General features: G+C 37.2%; 1 protein-coding gene across 3 annotated transcripts in view; it reads right to left on the reverse strand.

Annotated features, from left to right (window-relative positions):
* Positions 1-23,390, reverse strand: part of CLTC (clathrin heavy chain) — a 75,049-nt gene that overhangs the window by 18,536 nt on the left and 33,123 nt on the right. For all 3 annotated transcript variants that reach the window (XM_010339718.3, XM_003929087.4, XM_074388072.1), the window contains exons 6-16: positions 19,750-19,923; positions 15,154-15,351; positions 14,182-14,382; positions 12,138-12,290; positions 11,221-11,343; positions 10,209-10,346; positions 9,801-9,965; positions 9,468-9,648; positions 7,241-7,404; positions 2,069-2,194; positions 1,003-1,145 (exon numbers count right to left, since the gene is read on the reverse strand). In XM_010339718.3, the coding sequence (XP_010338020.1) occupies positions 1,003-1,145; positions 2,069-2,194; positions 7,241-7,404; positions 9,468-9,648; positions 9,801-9,965; positions 10,209-10,346; positions 11,221-11,343; positions 12,138-12,290; positions 14,182-14,382; positions 15,154-15,351; positions 19,750-19,923 (1,766 nt within the window). The remainder of the gene's footprint in view (positions 1-1,002; positions 1,146-2,068; positions 2,195-7,240; positions 7,405-9,467; positions 9,649-9,800; positions 9,966-10,208; positions 10,347-11,220; positions 11,344-12,137; positions 12,291-14,181; positions 14,383-15,153; positions 15,352-19,749; positions 19,924-23,390) is intronic.

The following is a 23,390-nucleotide window of genomic DNA, read 5'->3' on the forward strand; positions in this document are numbered from 1 at the left end:
TTAAAGACAAAATTATCTAACTGTAACTGCCATTTGCTTGGAATATGCAATAAGATTATTTTCAGGTAATAGATTTAAGACTCAACTGAATCTCTTTTTAAATGTTAAATTGTTATGACATAAAATCACTTGAAACTAGGCTCAAACCTTTAAGTCAGTATTAACTGTATATCTCTATTACCCTTAAATGCAAAATTTTTCCGTGTTTGAAACATTCTATTTGAAGCATTGATTGTGGGGGGGAAAAAAAAATAAAGAAAGAAACATTCTAATATAAATTGTAAGAATATAATTAGTAGGTCACCTGTACCAACTCAGGTTAAAATTAAATCCCACAGGCTTTCTTAATTTCTTCTCATATAAACAGCGGAACTTTCCACTAGCATATCACCTCACCAACCTCATTTATGAGGTCAGTACTTCCTAAACACTAGTTCTTTAGAATGTTCCAGCTAAAAAAAAACCTTCATGGTCTGTGAATTTTAGAAGCACTTACACTATATTCTATTGAAAATATATATTATCATATGAAGGTACTATAAATTAAACATCAGTTTAACTCAGGAGTTGCACAGGGAACTTTTGCCTCATTCTTGAACAAACACCACACTATCTGGTTTTTGTTTAATCAGCTTTCTCAGGTTGAATACACCACACTATTTAATCAGTAAAGAATTAGTTGTTATTGTTATCACACCTAACTAAACAGGAGACTTACTACACAGTTTATAGTAAAAACATATAAAGTCAAACCACATAGCTGTAATTATAAACATGCCAAAAAAATGATCAACCAGTTTAACAGATTTCCTATGACAGCTATAATGTTTCAGAAAAAAAGACTTTTTTTCTGGCACTATCAGCTAGTTTATCACCTTTACGTTTGGTGTCTTCAGGAAATTATTCTCCATGTTATTGAGTAGCTTTGGAACAAATGCCTACCTGTATTTTTATTACCATGCTAAGAGAGACTAACTTATCCCTGTTAAAATGGTACTACACCTGTTTCTTTTTTCAACCTCAGCAACAAGTTCATCAGTGGAGAATTGACCTCTTACAACCAGAATCAAGTTTTTTATGACATCTTCAGAACAGTCAACATCAAGTAATCCTCCGATAACCACAGGAAGTCTACTTGGATTCACCTGTGGTTAAAAAAAAAGGGCAGAAGAATGTCATTATATTAATAAGAAAAGCAAAGAAGAATTAAAAAAAAAAAAATTTATCTCTTTTAAGCTCAGTTGTTTTTTTTTTAATGTTCACTTTTTAAATTCAGTAATAAACTGAGGGTCTAAATTTGCAACGAGATAGAGGAATTTAGCAGGAGGTCCAGCTAAAAACAAGACTTCATGGCTTAGTAAGTACTGAAAGCACATATACTATATTCTTTCTCTACTGGATTGATTAGTTACCCAAGCATTGTTCCATATGATAAATCCAAAGAAATTAATCAAAGATGACTATGCAAGACTGCCTAATAAAAAGGCTCCCATTATAGCAATACTGCCTGTTTTTACAGTTAGAAGGTGAAGTATCTCATATCTGTATTTAAGATGGTTTGAAAACTCTGCTTTGGAGTCTAGAACTTCTACACTGATACCTCAGGGCCCATCAGGTTAGTAGGGCCCTAGGCCACCAAACTTTTTCAACAGTATCAGTTCTACTTCTCTATTTTACACACTTAGCATGTATTTTTTTTTTTTTTTTCCCTTCCCTGAATCAGCTTGCTAGGAAAGCATGTAGAATTTTAATCCAAGAAAGGATTCTGCTTGGGAAAAAAGTATTAAAAGCAGCTGGGTATGGTAGTATGCACCTGCAGTCCCAGATACTTGGGAGGCTAAGGCAGGAGAATTACTTGAGCCCAGGAGTTTAAAGTTAGAATGGGCTGATTGTGCCACTGAATTCCAGGATGGGTGACAGAGCAAGACCCTGCCTCAAAACAAACAAAACTCACATTAAAAGCTGCAGACCACACTTATTGAGCACAGAGTTTCAAAAGGATTTCCAGAATATTAGAAATAAAATCAATAGTAAGATTATATCTTTAAATTACCTACATATTACTTACCTTCTGTACATATATCTCTATATACTTTTGAAGATTATTTCTATATAAATAGAGCACCAAATCATGGACAAAGTCAAATCGATCACACACAATGATAAGTGGTAGCTGATCTGTTAGTTTTGCTTCCTGAAAAAAAGACAAACAAAAGGAAGCTTTAATTTTCTCCTTCTTTGAGGTATCAAATCTATGTAAAATATGAGACTCTGTTCTACACTGACAAGAGAGGCTCACACAAACATGGCTCTTCTGTTAAATAAAGAAATGTCCTAATAGTTGAGTGTGTACATCCCAGTTTCAGTAAGATTTTACTAAGCAATACTTAGATTCACACAGCAAGATATCAGGTCTTTCCAGTCTTTCTCATATACACCCTTTACCAAAAAACAAGAGTAACAAATTAAGATACTTGAGCCTGCAGTGCCTCTCAGATGATAAATTTACCACACTGGGACTTTCATTAGTAGTAACACTTCAACCGTATTTGAAATCAACTTTATAGTCACATTGTCAAAAATATGGCATAAATTGCTCACATTTGTTTCAAACTAATGATTTTCTATCCCTCCCCAAATCCAAACTATACAATCAGCCTCTAATACTCTATTATAACAAAGCCTACAAGGAGCAGCATAATGGTGATCACATGTGGCCATAAGAAAAAGGCCAAAAAAACCAAAAACAAAACAAAACAAAAAAACCCACAGCATTTAAAGAAAAGACATCTTTAAATTGCCAACTGCTTTTACCATTACAGATACCAAACTACAATCCTACTTATAGATTGACACAGAAGATGTTATAGACAAGGTAAGTAAAACCTGTACTGGGCATTTACCTGATACATGTCCTGTTACATTCCACAGACATAAGGTACAGCACAAAAAACAACAGTTTCCATCAGGAATTCATTTATACACAGTGAAACATTCCTCAATAAATGATTCCTCTAACAGTCTATTAGGGAATTAGAATTAAGCAGGGTAGAACTTTCCCCAATGATAGCCACTAAGAACATTATTTTCAAGGTTAGAATAAAATGGCTCCTGAGACTAGGGGATATCAGTTGTTCAATTATAAGTAACACAAAGACTACTCTATGAAGTGTTCCAAAGAACACCAAAGTAAATCTTAATTTTAATTTAGCCATCCTAAATTAGAAAATAATGTCTGGCCGGGCGCGGTGGCTCAAGCCTGTAATCCCAGCACTTTGGGAGGCTGAGGCGGGTGGATCACGAGGTCGAGGGATCGAGACCATCCTGGTCAACATGGTGAAACCCCGTCTCTACCAAAAATACAAAAAATTAGCTGGGCATGGTGGCGCGTGCCTGTAATCCCAGCTACTCAGGAGGCTGAGGCAGGAGAATTGCCTGAACCCAGGAGGCGGAGGTTGCGGTGAGCCGAGATCGCGCCATTGCACTCCAGCCTGGGTAACGAGAGCGAAACTCCGTCTCAAAAAAAAAAAAAAAAAAAGAAAATAATGTCTGTAAAGCTGCAGATTTTCCACATTAACGAAGGTCTAAAGCAAGTACTGTTTAACACCATGGAAACTCTGCACTAATAGCTGTTTCGATCATTTCTAGAATCTGTCTGTATTGATGTAAACATTTTAGTATGTCGTTTTTTTCCTACTAAAAGAACATCAAAAAAGTATGGATAAACACACTAGTCATCTTACCTACACACATATAAAATATTGTGTACTTTATCACTTACAAATAATCTAGTATTACTCTGCTTTCATGCATAGGTGTTTAAACTTCTGTGGCAAATAACTCCACTTGTGTGAAATACTGACTGCATTCCAAAAGAAAATTTCAGATTTAAAAAGCAGACAAAATCTAGGTTATTTTGATTTCTAGTTTGCATATGATTTTATACATGGTAGAAATGTTATTAACACTTTAAAATATTTAAAAATTTTAATATTAAATATTAAAGTATTAATATTGATATTAAAGTATTAAAAAATTACTTACTATTTAACCCCCAGTTATAATGGTTAAAGATTTTAAGATCAAATTTGAAATTATATTAACATAGTCAGAGGTTTTCTTCAACATATATTTGTTCATTTAACAAATATTTATAATACCTAAGTATCAGACTCTGTTCTTAGGTACTGGAGATACAGCAGGGAACAAAGGAAGCAAAGTCCATTCTCTCAAGGAACTTATATTCTAGTGGAAGGAGATGTCTCACAGTGGTATTATAAAGAAAAGCAAAATGGGGTAGGAATGGGTTCTATTTTACACAGGGCAACCTGAGACATCTTCTCTTACAACATTCTATCAGAAACCCAAAGAAGGTAAAGGAGGTCATGAGAAAACAGCAGTGCAAGGCACAAGCAAAGGTTCTTGGGCAGGACAGGGTTGGGGGAGTTCCAGGAATAGCAAGCAGGCCAGTGTGGTTGAGGCTAAACCAGGAAGGAAAGAAAGAAAGGTAGAAAATAAGATCAAAGGTAGCAAGGCGCAGATCATGGGTCTGATGAACAGTTACATGTTTTCTACAGAGAGCTTACAGTTTACAAACTTAGGGCATGAGCCAAATGATGCTAATGACACAATTTTACCCTGCTCACAGGGAACCTTAAAGGAGAAGTTATGTTCTACCAATCTCTTTATTCCTGGTGGCTAACACACAACTGGCACTCAAATAGTCAAGATCAGAGTCAGAGGATTTTTCTTATGACACAGGGTTTACATACAACACCAGTAAATTATCATGTAACTAGTACCTCTAAAATTAAGAACAGTGATAAGAGGCATTGTAACCATGTACTACAGGTTAACAAAGAATCTAATATGTTCATTCTCAACACTGGCATCAGAGGATGAATGTGATAGTTGCATCTCAGTACTGAGCTCCCATCTCAAATTATGTAAATATAAGATGCTAAAATCTACCTCTAATCCTGGCTGGCAGTAAATTCCTACAAAAAGTCAAGTACAACTCGAAATCAAAGAGAAATACTTGCCTAACAGAAATCCCATTAGGCCCACTCCACCTTTTTCCCAAGGCTTATCACTTATCAGTAATAGTTACTGCCTAAACATCTACAGCATACAGGTATTTGGTAAACAAACATAGCCTATGGTTGAAGAAACGGGGGGCTGAGGTACATTCATTAACTTGCCTGAGGTAACAGCTAGACATACACTAAATAAACAAACAATAGCTAAGTAGAATTTGAAACAGGTCTGACTGACGCAAAAGCTCATAATCCACAGCCACACCCCTACTACATCAGGCTTGCACCTAATTCACAAGTTGGAGGGGAAATCTTCATCTGATGAGATCCCATGGACTATACAAACCTAAGGCAGTATCATTGTGGTACCCAGAGGATTCTTTTTTTCTTTGCTAGAGGATTTATTTAAAACTCAAGAGTGTCATAATTAAATAATAGTTAATTTCATTTGCCTTCCATATATATAACTCAAATATTAAAATCCAAAGCTGACGAAGTTACATTTAAGCATAAAAGCTGAGGACTCAATAAAAACAAAAAGAAATCATTTAAGAATCTGGTAGTATTAACACAGGAACAGAAAACCAAATGCTGCATGTTCCTACTAGTGAGTGGGAGCTAAATGATAAGAACACACGGATACAAGGAGGAACACCACACACTGGGGCCTACTGAAGGGTGGAAGGTAAGAGGAGGGAAATCATCAGGAAAAATAACTCATGGGTGCTAGGCTTAATACCGGGGTGACAAAACAATCTGTACAGCAAATCCCCATGACATAAGTTTGCCTACATAACAAACCTGCCCATGCAACCCTGAACTTAAAAGCTTAAAAACAACAACAAAAAAAACCCAACAACCCCTGTCCCCCAGAGAATCTAGTAGTTTTTTGTTTGTTTGTTTTTTTAAAAGAAAACAGTAATGATACTCAAAGAAGGAAGTGAATCAGTAGCATGGGTATGCTAGTCAAGCATAGAATATCAAATCTTTCTCATTTGGAGGGGTTTTTCGACACCAGAAAGTTTTGGTCTAAACATATACTAGCTAGGTTATCCAGAATATTCTTGATGGCCAAGACTTTATAAAGCTATACTTTTTTTGAAAAGTGTATCTTTTAATCTAACATGTACAGCAATTTCAACATTTTGACTACTCCATTACACTAAAACCCCAAAGGGTTTTGCTATTTAATCTAGAGCCCAGGTAGTAAATTCTTCAAAAGAACTATCTGCCAATGCAACCACAGGCACAAATGATGAGTTTGGGAGCAGAAAAAGCCCACTCTTTGTACTGTATTATACAATAAACATTTTGGTTTCACTTGTAATTTAAAATTCTTCTAAAAAAAATACTTCAGAACTTTCTCTAAAGTCTCAGGAATAATTTTGTGTATATATATATATATATGTATATATATATATATATGTTATACACACGCATACTAGACAGTGAGAGAGCAGTAATCTAAGTGTTCTGTAGTTTTCCTGGTCTTTTACAGATAGCTGTCAACTTTAAAGCTTTATTTCCCTCACAAAGTAACTGGTTACAAGAATAAAGCTAAAGCTAAGTTAAACATTAAACAAAATTAACTGCCCTTAGGGATCTTCTAGAGTTCAGAATCTCTCAACCATTACTCATCCCTGCAACACAGGTGGTCTTTACTTCTCTATAACTGATTTCATGTGTCACAAAGCTAAGCTTTTTTTGTTTGATCTTACCTTTAATTTATGAATTACATATGAATAATATTTTAGTTTCTAGAGTTGGGCAAACTTGATGAAAGAGTTAACTTATATATTACTTGGACAACAGATCCCTTTGTCTACAACAGAGCCTCCTCAAAATGATATAAAGGGCAAGCTGATGTTAATATTCAAAAGCCTAAATGATTCTAAAATGACATTGAAAGTATAAATCACTTTTCAAAATTTTTCCATCCAAAATTAAAATTAAAAAAATTCCTTTGAAATAGTGCTTTTTTCTTCTTCTTCTTTTAAACAGATGGCCATTCTTACTCACCAATTTCCTTCTGTATTTCAAAGGAAACCACAGAGCATTATGTTTGGAAGAAATAATCCAACACAACTTAAAGAATGCTAAGAATTTCACATTTAGGGAAAAAATATTTTTGAACTACAACCAAACCCCTGTAGAACTGCTGATCTGGAATCCAACCGGAAAACACGTTACTCAGAAGCACTTACCTTAAGAAAATTCTTGACTCGCTCGGGATCATAGCAGTTGCTTTCTCTACAGATTCTTTCTACTTCTTTGATTTGCCCAGTCTTGCAAGCTGCCTGAATATATTTAAAGTGCACATCTGGGTCCTGACTAAAGTTAACAATGGATCCCAGAAAATAAAAGAGACCTTAAAAGAAACAAGTAATTACAATTAAGCATAGGCACACTTTTGAGAATGACTGAAAAATATTTATGCAATTAAAAAACTGTTATATTGAGTACTCCCAAATATAAACTGGTTGCTTAAAAAGCTCAATAAAAATACTAATTATTCCATTGATCGGATCAGTAAAATGGATTTGCACTTTAATCCTAAAGAACGGACAATTCAACCCAATGTCTCCTTTTTTTCTTTTTATTGAGACAGGTCTCCGCTACCCAGGCTGGGGTACAGTGGCATGATCACAGCTCACTGCAGCCTCAAAGTCCTCGGCTCAAGCAATCCTCCTGCCTCAACCTCCTGAGTAGCTAGACAAGTGCATGCCACGATTTTTAAGAAATTTGGGTGAAGATGGGGTCTTGCTATGCCTTGAGTTTGTGGCCTCAAGCAATCCTCCTGCCTTGGCCTCCCAAAGCACTGGGATTATTAAAGGCATAAACCACTGTGCCCTTACATGGAAAATTTTAAATGAAGACCCCAATACCTGGTGTTTTTCAATATGTAGTTGATAGGAAACATACAAAATAATTTGGGAAGAATTTAGTGCAATATTGTTCAGAAGAACTTTCTGCAATGATGAAAATCTTACCTTTGCCCTCCAATATGAAGCCACTAACCACATGTGGCTATTAAGCACTTGAAATGTGGCTAGAGTGACTGAGTAATTAAATACTAAATTTTATATTTTAATGACTTTAAATGGCAATAGCTACTGCATGTGGCAAGTGTCTACTGTACTAAACAGTGTAAATTTAGTGCAGAGTTAACATTTTGAAACTGGGAAAATTAAAAAAAACTAGTGGAATCTCTTACCCCTTCTCAATAGAGCACTACTAAAAAGAGGAGAGAAAGATAATTGGGAACCAGAACTTAAGTCACCCAACAGTGATTATGTTAGTACCCTGTACAGCAGTGGTTCTCAACTGAACTGATTTTCCTCACAGGTGACATTTGACAATGTCTGAAGACATTTTTGGTTGTCACAACTGGAGCTGATGGGCTCAGTTTCTAGTGGGCAGAAACCAGGAATGCTGCTAAATATTCTACTAAATATTCTACAAGTATGGGAACACCTCTCTACAATGACTGTTTAGTCTTAAATGTCTACTTAGTTCTAAGGTTGAGAAATCCTGCTAAATAGTGACAAACCACAAAATGCCCTTGGCTAGAATCACCTGCCATTATAAGACTCAGACATATAAGCATAAAATGTTATTATACCTGATCATTAATACAGATTGAGTATCCCTTATCCAAGTGCTTGGGACCAGACATGTTTCAGATTTTTGAACTTTGGAAGATTCACATTATGTTTACCTGATCAACATCTCTAATCTGAAAATCCAATTTCTGAAATGCTTCAATGAGCATTTCCTTTGAACTCAAAAAGTTTTGAGCTTTGGTGCATTTTGGATTTTCAGATTAGGGACACTCAACCTGTATTTTCATTTTGTACAATTTAAACATCACTACATATTTTTCTCTTAAAATTCTACCTTTAATTCATCTATAAAATATCCAAACAGATGGTCTTGTTCACTGCAAATCCTTAGGATCCAATATAAAAGGGCCTTGATGACATTATTATTATTATTATTATTATTTTTGAGACAGAGCAACTCTGTCGCTAGGCTGGAATGCAGTGGCGCAATCTTGGCTCACTGCAACCTCTGACTCCCAGGTTCAAGCAATTCTCCTGTCAGCCTCCAGAGTAGCTGGGATTATAGGCATGCACCACCACGCCCAGCTAATTTTTGTATTTTTAGTAGAGATGAGGTTTCACCATGTTGGCCAGGATGGTTTTGATCTCCTGACCTTCTGATCCACCTACCTCGGCCTCCCAAAGTGCTGGGATTACAGGCATGAGTCACTATGCCTGGCAACATTTATTGAAGAATAAAACTTAAAAAATTAAAATGTCCCATAGAACTAAATTTTTAGAAAGACAAAATTTCTAATAGCCTGATCATAAGCATACCTCTTCTTGGCTATCTTAAGTACTTTTTACAAACTCAAAAACTCCTAATTACCTTCAAAACTCTTGAAAGATTCAAAAAGTTCAATCAGAGACTGAGTTGACAGTTGTTCATGATATTTAGAAGCCACCTGAACACAGATCTGCAGATTCTGACGAATATTGGCAGACAGCATGGCTCTGAGACATTCTAGGGAGTCTTCTACTGATAAGGACCCAAAGTAATTCACTAACCACTACAAGACAAAATAAATGAATGAATGAATAAATGAAACAATGTTGAAACTCATGGAGGTATGAAATTATTAATATTTAGTACCACAAACACATTTTCACTGTACCTATTAATCACAACTAACACCATCTATTAGGTAAGAAACGAAAATACCTCAGGGTTAAGAAGATGGGTGTGAACCACTGCACGTTTTATATCATATAAATCAGTGAAGTGTTCTAAAGCACGCTGCAGTAAGCCAGCCTTTTCACACAGCTGAGCAATATGAGCCCGGTCATAATGCGTGAACATCTGATTGCCTAGAATAGCATCTGCAACCTGTAAAACCACAAACAAGGTAAGTTTATTGTCCATCCCATTTATATGAGTAATTCAATATCCATATTACATATTAAGGTTTAATAGTGAACTGGTAGAAGAAAGCACAAAAGAATATATAATAGCTAAATTTTCTTGTATAAGGAGTAGGCATCTCAGTAGCTTTGAATAACAATCTGAGGTGCTCTGCACAATTATTAAAGCAATGTTGGAAACATGCCTAAAAAACATTAGAACACATACTTGAGGCGCATGCATAAGGTTCATCTCAAGTAACCGCGTCTGTAAAGGACCTTCAGATGGGCGATTATTCTTCAGTGCATCAAGCAAAAATGCGGTACATTGCTGAATTAGATTGTATTCCATAAAGACATCTACAATCTGCAAAAAAAGAGATTAAAGAAATTGTTTAAAGATACTATGAAAAGTATGTCGACAAAATTATGCACAAACTCTTTCTTTACCTGAGAATTTTATTTGGATAATATAAACGCTTTAAGAACAAATTTTGTCTTCTAAAGAACATAGTTACTTTGAGTTCTGATAAAAACAACTACACAATATTTCAAGATATTACATAGTAACAGAATACAATCAAATGGATAGACCTTTATTTTTATGAACTTTTGAAAAACAATAGCATAAACAATATGAAGAACTCTGACTCACACTTCCAATATGCATCTCTTCCCTCTCCCCACACTTAGGAGCAACCACTATCCTGTTTTATCACCCCCATGTATTTTTCATATTTTTAATACATATACATCTCTAAATAAGTTGCTTTGCATGTTTTAAAATTATATGCAGACAGTTTCAGACTGTCCATTCTTTTGTAACTTGCTTTTTTTTTGCAAGACATTTGAAGTTTATCCGTATAGAATGACAAAGCTGTAATTTTTACAAACTGTAAATTTTCTTTTTTTATTCTTTTGGAGACAGAGTCTCACTCTGTCGCCCAGGGTGGAGTGCAATGGCACGACCACAGCTCACTGCAGCCTTGACCTCCTAGGCTGAAGCGATCCATCTACTTCAGCCATCTGAGTAGTTGGGACCACAGGCATGTGCCACTACACCCAGATGACTTTTATATTTTTTATAGAGACAAGGTCTCACAATGTTGTCCAGACTGGTCTTGAACTCTTGGCCTCAAGCAATCCTCCCAAAGTATTGGGATTACAGGCGTGAATTACCACAGCTGGCCCCCACTCTCCGTTTCAATCAGCTTCTACAAAATATATTTTAATGCCATTACCTGTGTGATGTCAGCAAGAGGTTCTTCATCTTGAACTAACATTTGAGCAAACTGTTGTCCCTGATCTGGACTGATTCGCATTACATTTCTCAGCAGAAATATCCAATCTGGAGTGTATCCAACCTATAAACAAACAAAGACTTAAATGCTGCTGCTATGTATCAATTTTATAGCATTTAAATACTTTTTCTACTATAAAATCTTGCTAATATAGAACTACTGGTGAAAGCACAAATTCATTTTCAATTTAAGGTGCCCAATTAGACCTTGGTGATGATATATTTGAACAAAGGACTTGTCAGTTTTTATAACTGGCTTATCCATTTTCTTCTTCTTTTTTTTTTTTTTTTTTGAGACAGGGTCTTGCTCTGTCATGCAAGCTGGAGTGCAGAGGTGCAATCTCGGTTCACTGAAACCTCTGCCCCCTGGGCTCAAGTGATCCTCCCACCTTCACCTCCTGAGTAGCTAGGACCACAGGCACACATCACCATGCCTGGCTATTTTTTTTTTTGCATTTTTAATGAAGACAGGGTTTCACCATATTGCCCCGGCTAGTGGTCTCAGACTCCTGAGCTCAAGCAATCTGCCGGCCTTGGCCTCCCAAAGTGCTGGGATTACAGGTGTAAGCCACCACACCTAGCCTGGCTTATCCATTTTCAATGAATGAATATTTCAAAAGTTTGTTCTAACATGTTAAACATGGCCCTGCTTTCTTAAATTCTGATAAGCCATGCAAGAGTAATTGTCTTCATTTAACAAGTATGAATTTGATATGAGGGGTAAGAGAATTTTTATACATTTTGAAGCAAATGAAAATGAAAGAAAATTCATTATTAAAGTAACCAAGAGTTAATACAGGCTAATTTCTCTGTCAGTTTCAATGAACTCATGCTGAGAATTTGTTTAACTGAACTCACCTTTTTAGCATATAAAACAATCTTCTGGACTTGACCTGTTTCGGCAAAGCACTGAATGACTTTATTTGGGACATTAGCCCTTAGATATACACTAAGTGCCAATGTAGGGTCCACAGATTTCACAAGATCACCCAGTTCTTCAGAACATTCCAGCTGTCAAAAGGAAAAAAAGATTGTTTGGTGATCCATGAACTGTTTTAGAAATGAGCAGGTGACACTATGTCCACCATAAATAATAACTAGTATGAGAGGTACTTAGTTTTACAGAATATATTATAAATATTCAGGGGTTGTGGTTGGCAGACTCTTAATCTTGTAGTCATAGCAATGTCTCAGTTGAATTCTCCACAAATCCTACTTAAAAGATAAAAGGCCCACTAAGATTGCATTCGGATACATATTATCAACTACCTTGTTAGGAATTTAAGTACTTTACAGCAGAATCTTATGCTTCTAACTATGAAGAATATTCAGATATCAGACTCACATCACATGGCCCCAATTTTTCAAAAACAAAAAGCAACTTTTAATGTAATGTTATCAAATGAAAATTTGATACTGAAGAAGCCAGATAAGGTTGACCATAAGGACAGTTATGGAACTCAGAGTATAACCTATATATCTCTGAAAGATCTAAGTTCCATCTTCTTGACTTGGATTTAAGCTTACACAGCAGGAAGGACACAAGGACTTAGAATTAATAATATAAAAACTGTACTAACATATACTAATGATGAAAGAATAATAACACTAAATGTTATTCACTATTCAGAGTGCTTTAAACAATACCATTTCAGTTCTTGACAATGGTAATTCCATACTACAACTTTGAGGAGAAAGGCCTTTTTTTTTTATGGTGGTGTGAAAAGAATTAACACTAACAGACAGTTGAAACTTGTTATCTTACAAACAAACAACATCCTTTGTCTGTTTCTCAGTCACTATTCCACATAAGGAATAAGGTGCTCAGGAAAACGTATTACCATTATATGCTCTGTGTAAAGAGAAATATTGAATAAGTACTGAGTGAATATAAAAGGCATGGAGAAGACCTACTGTAAAGAAAGCTAGTTAACATTTTAGAATAGGTTCGTACTTAAATAAACTTCAAGAAACCAAGTTAAATATTTTTTCCATGTAACACTAACATTCTGTGAATCACTGGGAGACAGTATCTCATTGCTAATTAGTTGTCCTGCCTTATTAAGATCCATTTTTTTTTTTTTTTTTTTTTTAAGATTGAGTCTTGTTCTATCGCCCAGCCTGGAGTGCAGTGGTGCAATCTCAGCTCACTGCAACCTCCGCCTCTTGGGATCAAGCGATTCTTCTGCCTCAGCCTCCTGAGTAGCTGGAATTACAGGGACCCACCAGGATGTCTGGCTAATTTTGTTATTTTTAGTAAAGATGAGGTTTCACCATGTTGGCCAGGTGAGTCTTGAACTCCTGACCTTAAGTGTTCCCCAGACCTTGGACCCCAAAGTGCTAGGATTACAGGCATGAGCCACCATGCCCAGCCAGATCCAACATTTTATATAACATTTTCCTTGTCTACCCAAACATGTTTACCAGCAGCAAATATGGTTAAGTTTGATGATACTTTAGAAATATTAAAAGAAAACATGAGAATTGTATGGGTAGAACTACTGTGCATCTGAAGTGTGGAATGTGGTAGATAAGAGTATACTCCTACGTCCAAGTGAGTCACATATACTGACAAATACGATGGATACTGAGGTAAGTATCTCACATTAAGCTTTCCAAAAGCAAAAGGATAGCAATTCACTTCCAGGTTGTCTTAAACACCAAGCAAGAATCCTGGACCATTTAAAAACCTAAACAAAAGAAAGATATGACCTCGCTATCCATTAAATACATATGTATTTTCAAAAGGAAATAAGTGAACCAATCTTATGCAATGTATGGTTTTGTTCTGTTTCTACAAGCAGTAATGGAGACATTTCTGGTGCAGACTAAATGATTTTAACGTGCTAACATCATATTTAATGCAATTAAAACAAGATTATGTCAACACAATTTAATGTACCTTATCTTCTTTTAACCATTTCTCCAAAAGCTGTTTTCGCCCTTGCTGAAGTACAGGCCTACAAAGCTCTAAGGATTCATATTTGTTGAGCTGTCCCTGGTCCAAAAGGATACCAAAGTACTGAAGTAGAGGAGAAGTTTGACCTGGCTGGGCTGGAACACTCTGGAACCGACGGATAGTGTCTGGAGTACGAAGAATTCCCTTTAAGAAGGAGAAATGTTAAACCCTCTTCAAAAGTGATCCAAACAGCACACTAATCGCCCTGTAGAGATCAATCTGTTAGGTCAGTCTTACAGGAATGAGTCCATCTATTCACATCAAGCTATCAAGTTTCAAATCTTCACCATCTGGAGTAAATATTTAGTCACTATCTTTCATACCCCTGGTTCAATGTTATAAGATTAACCAGAAAAAAAAAAAAATCAACTTAATTACAATGTCAATGTGTAAGAGAATAATTATAATCATAAAACAGTTATAGCTAGGTATTATCCTAAGTTCATATTAAGTACAACTTTCATAATACTGGTCAGGAATGTAAGGTGTTAATTCAGTCCACCATAAAGTAACATCAAAAGTGATGAGAATAAATTCGGCCTAATTTTTGACAGCTCTATTCACCATAAAACTGGAGAGGATTTGTTTCCTGTCCAACTTATCAGTAACTATCATTTACGAAGTCAAACAGTATTACACCTAAATAACTAAACATTATTACATCTAGGAGGTAAATCAAAGGCTTGTTAGACCTATATATCCTTCTAACAATAATCTAATAAAAACTAATCAAATCCAGAGAAAATTAACCAAATCTAGAGGCAATGACAAGACTTCTACTAAAGGAAAATGTAACCCAAATGTAACCTAAAAACAGTTTCTCTGTGGAGAGCTGGTTCCTTTTCTAACAATATAACAAATAGAATATTAACACTAGATTAATGTCATGACAACTTCATTTTTTTAACTCTTTACCTTTGGTGCATTAGCAGCCACCTTTGCTGCCTCTGAGTAATTTCCCTGGGCAAAAAGAGCATTAAATTTCCGGGCAAAAAGTTCTTCAGCACCGGCTAAGTTGTTACGTACAGCCATTCTCAGAGCCAAATCAGGATTTTGTAGAACATTGGTGATGTAAGGAATTATGTTTTCTTCTTCCACACACACTGACAAAACCTGCAATTTAAAGAATAAAATATAGCTGCAGTGTGTTCATTTGGATACAAATTATACCAAATCTGTTTAAAACAAGTTACTACTGTATCACAAAGGTAATGAAATTGTTAACAGCTGTTTTATTGCTGCCATTAAAAAATAATAAAAGAAAGAAGGAAGACAAGGAGAAAAAAAATTAAGATTCAAAAACAAATGTCATAGGGTGCTAGGCTATTATGGGGTTCTTAAAATATGGCCATCCTATCATGTAAACAACTTCTTACTCCACTGTCTAAACTAACTGCTTTGATACCATCTATTCATTCTTAACATAGTCAGTATCAAAGATTAAGATTCCTACTTAACTGAGCTATGAAAGACAACTCCACGTTATTTAAAACTTCTTGCCAGGCCTGGTGGCTCATGCCTGTAATCCCAGCACTTTGGGAGGCTGAGGCAGGCGGATCATGAAGTCAGGAGTTTTGAGACCAGCCTGACCAACATGGTGAAATCCCGTCTCTACTAAAAATATACAAAAATTAGCTGGGTATTGTAGCACATGTCTGTAATCCCAGCTACTCAGGAGACTGAGGCAGGAGAATCGCTTGAACCGGGAGGTGGAGGTTGCAGTGAGCCAAGATTGCGCCATTGCACTCCAGTCTGGGCAACAGAGTGAGACTCTGTCTCAAACAAACAAACAAAAACTTCTTGAGGACTTCAATCTTGATAACCTACAGAAAATGACACGGAAGAAGTTATGAAATCTAAATGACCTCTAGGGCTCACTTAGAAGTTATTTAAGGTATACTCCTTTTAATTTTAGGATTTTTCTTCACAAGAATTTTTTTCAGTAATTTTCATTAATTACATTTTCATTCCTGGAGACCAAATTATACACTCAATGAAGGGAGGGACCACTGAATCATTAAGCACTTATCATAATGCAAGGAACATGGCAGGTACTTAAAAAAAAATACAATTATCAGTAAAGGCCAATTTTTAATTGCTTGTTTGGAAAAGTTACCTACCCTCAAACTTCCGTAACACTCAATGCCACACACAGAACACTTTCTGGCTTGCCCCAAAAACTGAACTACTGTCAACTGCCGTAGAGAAAGGGAGTCCTTCTCTACCCATCCATTCCTTTCTCCAGTGCAGAACTAGTTATATACCCTAGCTTATAAACTACTCATATTACCCCTAACAGCATTTCTCAACCTAATATAGTTGTATAATTCTCAGTCACTGTTCCACATGAGGAAAGGGGGCTTGTCTTCGTTTAATTGTATTACTAGCAATATGCAATTAGTGTGGCATAAAACAAATTTGTTGAATAAATGAACATAGAAAATTTCTGTCCTCAAATCAACAAGAATTAAAAAAATACTTGAGAACTCAGTGAACCAAATATATAGGAAACAGTCTGCCCTGCCTGTTCTACTACTCCATTCAAGGAAAATGAAGAAATTTTAACCTCTAAGATTTTATTTCTGTTGGTCCGACCTCCATCCTCAAGGCTTATTTAAAGGAAGCATTAATTACTTTCTCTATAGTTATTTGCATTCCTGAGCCCCAACCTTAACTCAAATCTTACCTCCTATAAAGAATGAGAAAGATGAACAGAAAATCCAGTTCCAACTACATTTTCTAAAGCTTCCTATTGATTGCTGCCTTAGGTTTCCCCAAATATTGAATCTACAGTTTCATCCTTTTCATACTTAAAGATTGTTCTAGCAGACTTCTAGCAACCAATATTTAGTATTGATCTAATATTAGATCTACTGCAGGGAACAGAAAAGGTTCCAGTGTCTTCTAAAGTACTCAGTTCTATCAAATTCAGAATTTAGGCCAGATGTTGACTACAACATCACTTTAATTGAATTTGCTTTTTCAATGCAAAGAAGCCACATACTCGTTCTTTCAGGGGATATGCCAAGTTAGTAGACTTTAGCAGAAGAGTAGAAGAAAGGCCTGAGGTCCTAAGGTTACTGTAAACGCTAATCTCTTTACTCAAAGCAGATGGCACATAAAATTTGGGAGGGAAGGGAAAGTAACAATCAACAAGTTCCTAGAATCAGGGTTATGATCACCCAAGAATATATCATGAAATTATTCAAGACACTGTAGGTCAAGCATTATCTTAAAACAGCACAACAGCAGAAACAAAAAGGGTCCAGGCATGGTGGCTCATGCCTGTAATGGTAGCACTTTGGGAAGCCAAGGTAGGAGGATCACTTGAGCCTAGGAGTTCAAGACCAGCCTGTGCAACACAGTAAGACCCTGTCTCTTAAAAAAAAAAAAAATTCACGATTATTAAATTATCACTAATCTAGTTCACCAAAAAAGGCCAATACATTCTTGATTTTCCTTTTTTTTTTTTTTTTTTTTTTGGAGACAGAGTCTTGTTCTGTCACCCAGGCTGGAGTACAGTGGCACAATCTCGGCTCATTGCAACCTCTGCCTCCCAGGTTCAAGCAATTCTCTTGCCTCAGACTCCCAACTAGCTGGGATTACATGCATGCATCACCATAGCCAGCTAATTTTTTATATTTTTAATAGAGTTGGGGTTTCACCATGTTGCCCAGGCTGGTCTCAAATTCCTGAGCTCAGGCAATCTGCCCATGTCAGCCTCCCCAAGTGCTAGGATTACAGGCATGAGCCACCACGCCTGGCCTTATTCTTTCTTCTTTTTTTTTTGGAGACAGAGTCTGGCTCTGTTGACCAGGCTGGAGTGCAGTGGCGCAATCTGGGCTCACTGCAACCTGCACCTCCTGGGTTCAAGTGATTCTCCTGCCTCAGTCTCCTGAGGAGTTGGGACTACAGGAGCCTGCCACCATGCCCGGCTCATGCTTTTTTTTTGTATTTTTAGTAGAGACGGGGTTTCATTGTGTTAGCCAGGATGGTCTTGATCTTCTGACCTCATGATCCGCCCACCTCAGCCTCCCAAAGTGCTGGGATTACAGGTGAGAACCACCCTGCTCAGCCTATTCTTGATTTTTCTAAGAGAGACACTACAACTGAATACCTGAAAGCTACTGAATTTTTAAAACTGTTTTTGTCCCAGACACTGACTGGTGAGAAAGACAATCTCTTTCTAATGAAGAATAATGACTGCAATAGCTAAGCAAACAATTTTAGTATGTATGATAAGTGTTATGAAGAAGACACCCTAAGTGCTAGGAGTATAAAGCAGAAGCACCTCGCCAGGTCTGGAGTTAAGGTGGGGCATGGGTAGGTAGGGATGGACTCCCTTTCCCTAGAGGAACTGTCTCTTCATATACGTAACATCTTCAAATATTAACTGAATCAAGGAGAAACAAAACCTATCTACTTCCTTTGTTCAGTATCGAAAAAAATGCTAATTTGGAGGAAACAAGTAAAAGGCAAGACCAGTAACAGTATTAAGTTTTAAAATTTTTAGCCATTTTTCAGAAAATTAAGATACCTCCTGGTAAAATATTCTTATTAATATTAAAATAGGCTGGGCCCAGTGGTTCACGCTGTAATCCCAGCACTTTGGGAGGCCAAGGCGGGCGGATCACGAAGTTAGGAGTTTGAGAGCAGCCTGGCCAACATGGTGAAACCCCATCTCTACTAAAAATACCAAAATTAGCCAGGTGTGGTGGTGGGCACCTGTAATCCCAGCTACTTGGTAGGCTGAGGCAGGAGAATTGCTTGAACCCAGGAGGCCGAGGTTGCAGTGAGCCGAGGCTGAGCCACTGCACTCCAGCCTGGGTGATGGAGCAAGACTCCATCTGGGGGTGGGGGGGATTAAAATGACAGAGAAAGAACCACTTGCTAGATGGTGTGAAGAGGTTTTTCAAAGTTCATAAATTTAGAACAGATAATATTTCCCTACCAAATTGATTAACTTTCCAGGCACCCCATGAGAGGTACTGAAACCTATCACTTTCTAACATGAAATTGTTAGTAATACTTAATTAAGGAGCTAGGAAAAGGGATGTAAATCGAGTTCTTATCCCTGTAGTTGATAATCGCTCTGCCTTGGAGATAACAGAAAACCCCTTAAAAAGAATATGAGTCTGTCAAATATAACCCTAAATTGTTTCTTTCCATGGAGAATAACTTCTTTTGACAGTAATGCATATATGCAGTCTGAGATGGCAATATACCAGTTTCTCTCTCTGAGAGAGGATTAAAGAGAGACTCTGTATTCATACACAACTCTATTTTTAGGTATATATTATTTTCTTTTTTATCAGCTTACATCATGCTTTGATACATATTATTTTCTAATATCCAAAGTTGCCATTTACTTTTTGGAAAAAAACTAACAGTAATGTGCTATTTTATTTTCTCTTTTATTATTTTTGGGGGAATTTCTCTTTTAAAGTACAGGATTGTTCCCAAATGATCAGGTTATTTTATTTTATTGCTTAAGTTTCAAGGTTTCCTTACCTGTCCCTTTCTGTTTACGCCAATTATTCCAGCTGTGGCTTCATGAGGTGCAGTAACAAAAATTGTTTCTCCACTGATTCTATTCATGTAGATGCAGGTACCAGTCTCAAGATCATAAAGGTGGATATAACCATATTTAGTTATCAAGAATACCACATCATGCTTTTCACTGATCTGTACAAAGAAAATCAACACTTTAGTAAAATAATGAATCTACAAACAGAAGATAAAAACATTCAGTCTAATTCCATTTTAGAGATGGTAAAATTCTAGAACAAGAGGCTTATTTGAAAAATTAAAAGCTAATATTTAAAGTTTCCTTCATTTTTATAGCACATTTAAATATGAATATCCCAAGCTTTTACATTAAACATAAGAATATGAATGAAATTGATAAAAGGAAAGTCAATTCAAAACTCAGGATAGCACAGTTTACATATTACAGACATACCTCATTTTACTGCACTTTGCAGTTCAGATGAATCTTTACAAATGGAAGATTATGGCAACCTGCATCCACAAGCCTTCTGGCACTATTTTCCAACAGTGTGTGCTCTCTTCAGTGTCTCTGTGTCACGTTTTCATTAATTATTACAGTATTTCAAACCTTTTAATTACTATATATGTTATGTTGATCTGTGACCAGTGATCTTTGATGTTACTATTGTAATTATTTTAGGGTGCTATGAATCACACCAAGACAGCAAACTTAACCAATAAATACTGTGTGTATTCCCCATGTTTTCACTCATAGGCAGGTGGTGAACAATGAGAACACTTAGGCACAGGGAAGGGAACAACACTCACAGGGCTAGGTGGGGAGGTGGAGGGGTGGGGAGGGACAGCAGGGTGGGGTGGAGTGGGGATGAGGAGGATGGGGAGGAATAACACCAGGAGAAATGCCTGATGTAGGTGATGCGGGTAGGGGAATGGAGACAGCAAACCATCATGGCATGTATGTACCTATGCAACAATCCCGCAGGATGCAGGATGCGCACATGTACTCCAGAGCCCAAAGTACAAAAAAAAAAAAATTGTGTGTGTTCTGACTGCTCCACCAACCAGCTGTTATCCCATTTCTTTCCCTTTTCTCAGGCCTCCCTATTCTCTGAAACACAACAATAATGAAATTAGGCCTATTAATAACCCTACAATTGCCTCTATGTGTTCTAGCTCTCATTTTAAATCAAAAGCTAGAAATGATTTTATGTTTAGTGAGAAAGACATGTCCAAAGCCAAGATAGGCTGAATGGTGGGCCTTTTGACTTAGCCAAGTTGTAAATATAAAGGAAAAGTTCTTGAAGGAAATTAAAAGTACTACTCCAGTGAACACTCAAATGATCAGAAAACTTAATAGCTTTCTTGCTGCTACAGAGAAAAGTGCACTAGTGCAGTAGCTTACACATGTAATCCCAGTCTCATTTTCTCACATCTAAGGAAATTACCACAAAGTCAAACTCTAGGTACTTGTCATATTGAGATAATGTTTTGCAGCCAAAGAGAAATAAAACTATTACACTTTTGAATTTATGTAACTATCTAAATGAGTAGTTTTTTTCTCTTTTAAAATGTTATAGGCTGGGTGCAGTGGCTTATACCAGTAATCCCGGCACTTTGGGACGCCAAGGTGGGCGGATTGCCTGAGCTAGGAGTTCGAGATCAGCCTGGGCAACATGGCAAAACCCCATCTCCACTTAAATATAAAAGAAATTAGTTGGGCAAGGCAGCATGCGCCTGTAGTCCCAACCACTTGGGAGGCTAAGGCAGGAGAATTGCTTGAACCTGGGAGGTGGAGGTTGCAGTGAGCCAAGATTGCACCACTGCACTCCAGACTAGGTGACAGAGGGAGACTCTGTCTCTTAAAAAAAAAAAGTTATACATGGCTGGGCGCGGTGGCTCATGTGTGTAATCTCAGCACTTTGGGAGGCTGAGGCAAGTGGATCACTTGAGGTCAGGAGTTCAAATATCAGCCTGACCAACATGGTAAAACCCTGTCTCTACTAAAAAAAAAAAAAAAAAAAAAAATTATCCAGGCATGGTGGTGCATTCCTGTAATCGCAGCTACATGGGAAGCTGAGGCACAAGAATCGCTTTAACCTGGGAGGTGCAGGTTGCAGTGAGCTGAGATTGCACCATTGCACTCCAGCCCGGGTGACAGAGCAAGACCTTGTCTCAAATAAAAATGTTATACACTAGCCAGGTGCAGTGGTATGTGTCTGCAGTCCCAGCTACACAGGAGGCGGAAGCAGAAGCATCACTTAGGGCCAGGAGTTTAAGACCAGCCTGGGCGTGGTGGCTCATGCCCATAATTCCAGCACTTTGGGAGGCCGAGGTGGGTAGATCATTTGAGGTCAGGAGTTCCAGACCAGCCTGACCAACACGGTGAAACCCTATCTCTAATAAAAATACAAAAATCAGCCGGTTGTGGTGGCAGGCACCTATAGTGCCAGCTACTTGAGAGGCTGAGGCATGATAATCTCTTGAACCCAGGAGGCAGATTGCAGTGAGCCAAGATTGTGCCACTGCACTCCAGTCTGGGCAATAGATTTAGTCTCAAAAAAAGAAAAGGACCAGCTTGCGCAACACAGTTAGACATTGTCTCTAAAATTTTTTTTTTAAATAGACAGGTGTAGCAATATGTGCCTGTAGTCCTATCTACTCTTAGCTACTCTGGAGGATGAGGCAAAAGGATGAATTGAGCCCAGGAGTTTAAATTCAAGGCTGCAGTGAGCTATGATCACACCACTGCATTCCAGCCTGGGCAACAGTGGGAGACTCTGTCTCTTAAAAAAAAGAAAAGAAAAGAAAGAAGGGATGGAGGGAGGGAAGAAAGGAAAAAGGAAAGAAAGGAAGAAGGGAAAGGAAGGAAGGAAGGAAGGGGGGAAGGGGGGAGAGAGAGAGAGAGAGAGAGAAGGAGAGAGATATCAAACCAGCTACAACATTCTCTTAAGCCAAAGCTTAATCTAGTGCAAGGCCCTAACTCTCCTCAATTCTGTCAAGGCTCAGAGAGGTGAGAAAGCAACAGAAGAAAAATCTGAATGTAGCAGAAGTTGGTTGGTGAGGTTTAAGGAAAGGAATCATCTCTATAACATAAAAGTACACGGTGAAATAGCAAGTACTGATGTAGAAGCTGCAGCAAGTTAAACAGAAGATATAGGTAAGATCACTGAAGGTGGCCACACTAAACAACAGATTTTCAATGTGGAAGAAACAGTCTTCTATGGGAGGAAGATGCCATCTAGGCATCTGCATTTACATCTACAGAGATGTCAATGCCTGGCTTTAAAGGACAGGCTGACTCTCTCATTAGGAACTAATGACGTTGGTGACTTTAAGTTGAAGTCAATGCTCATTTGCTATTCCAAAAATCCTAGAACACTCAAGAAATTATGCTAAATCTACTTTGCCTGTGCTACAGAAATGGAACAACAAGCCTTGATGATTGATGACAGCTCATCTGTTTACAGCATTGTTTATGAAATATTTTATGCCTACTGTTGAGACCTACTGCTCAGGAAAAAAAAAAAAAAAGATTCCCTTTGAAATGTTGCTGCTCATCAACAATGCACATAGTCACCGAAGAGCTCTGATAGAGATATACAAGGATATTAATATTGCTTTAATGGCTGCTAAGACAACAT

The sequence above is a fragment of the Saimiri boliviensis genome, chromosome 17 (genome assembly GCF_048565385.1).
Source record: "Saimiri boliviensis isolate mSaiBol1 chromosome 17, mSaiBol1.pri, whole genome shotgun sequence".
NCBI classification, from domain to species: domain Eukaryota; kingdom Metazoa; phylum Chordata; class Mammalia; order Primates; family Cebidae; genus Saimiri; species Saimiri boliviensis.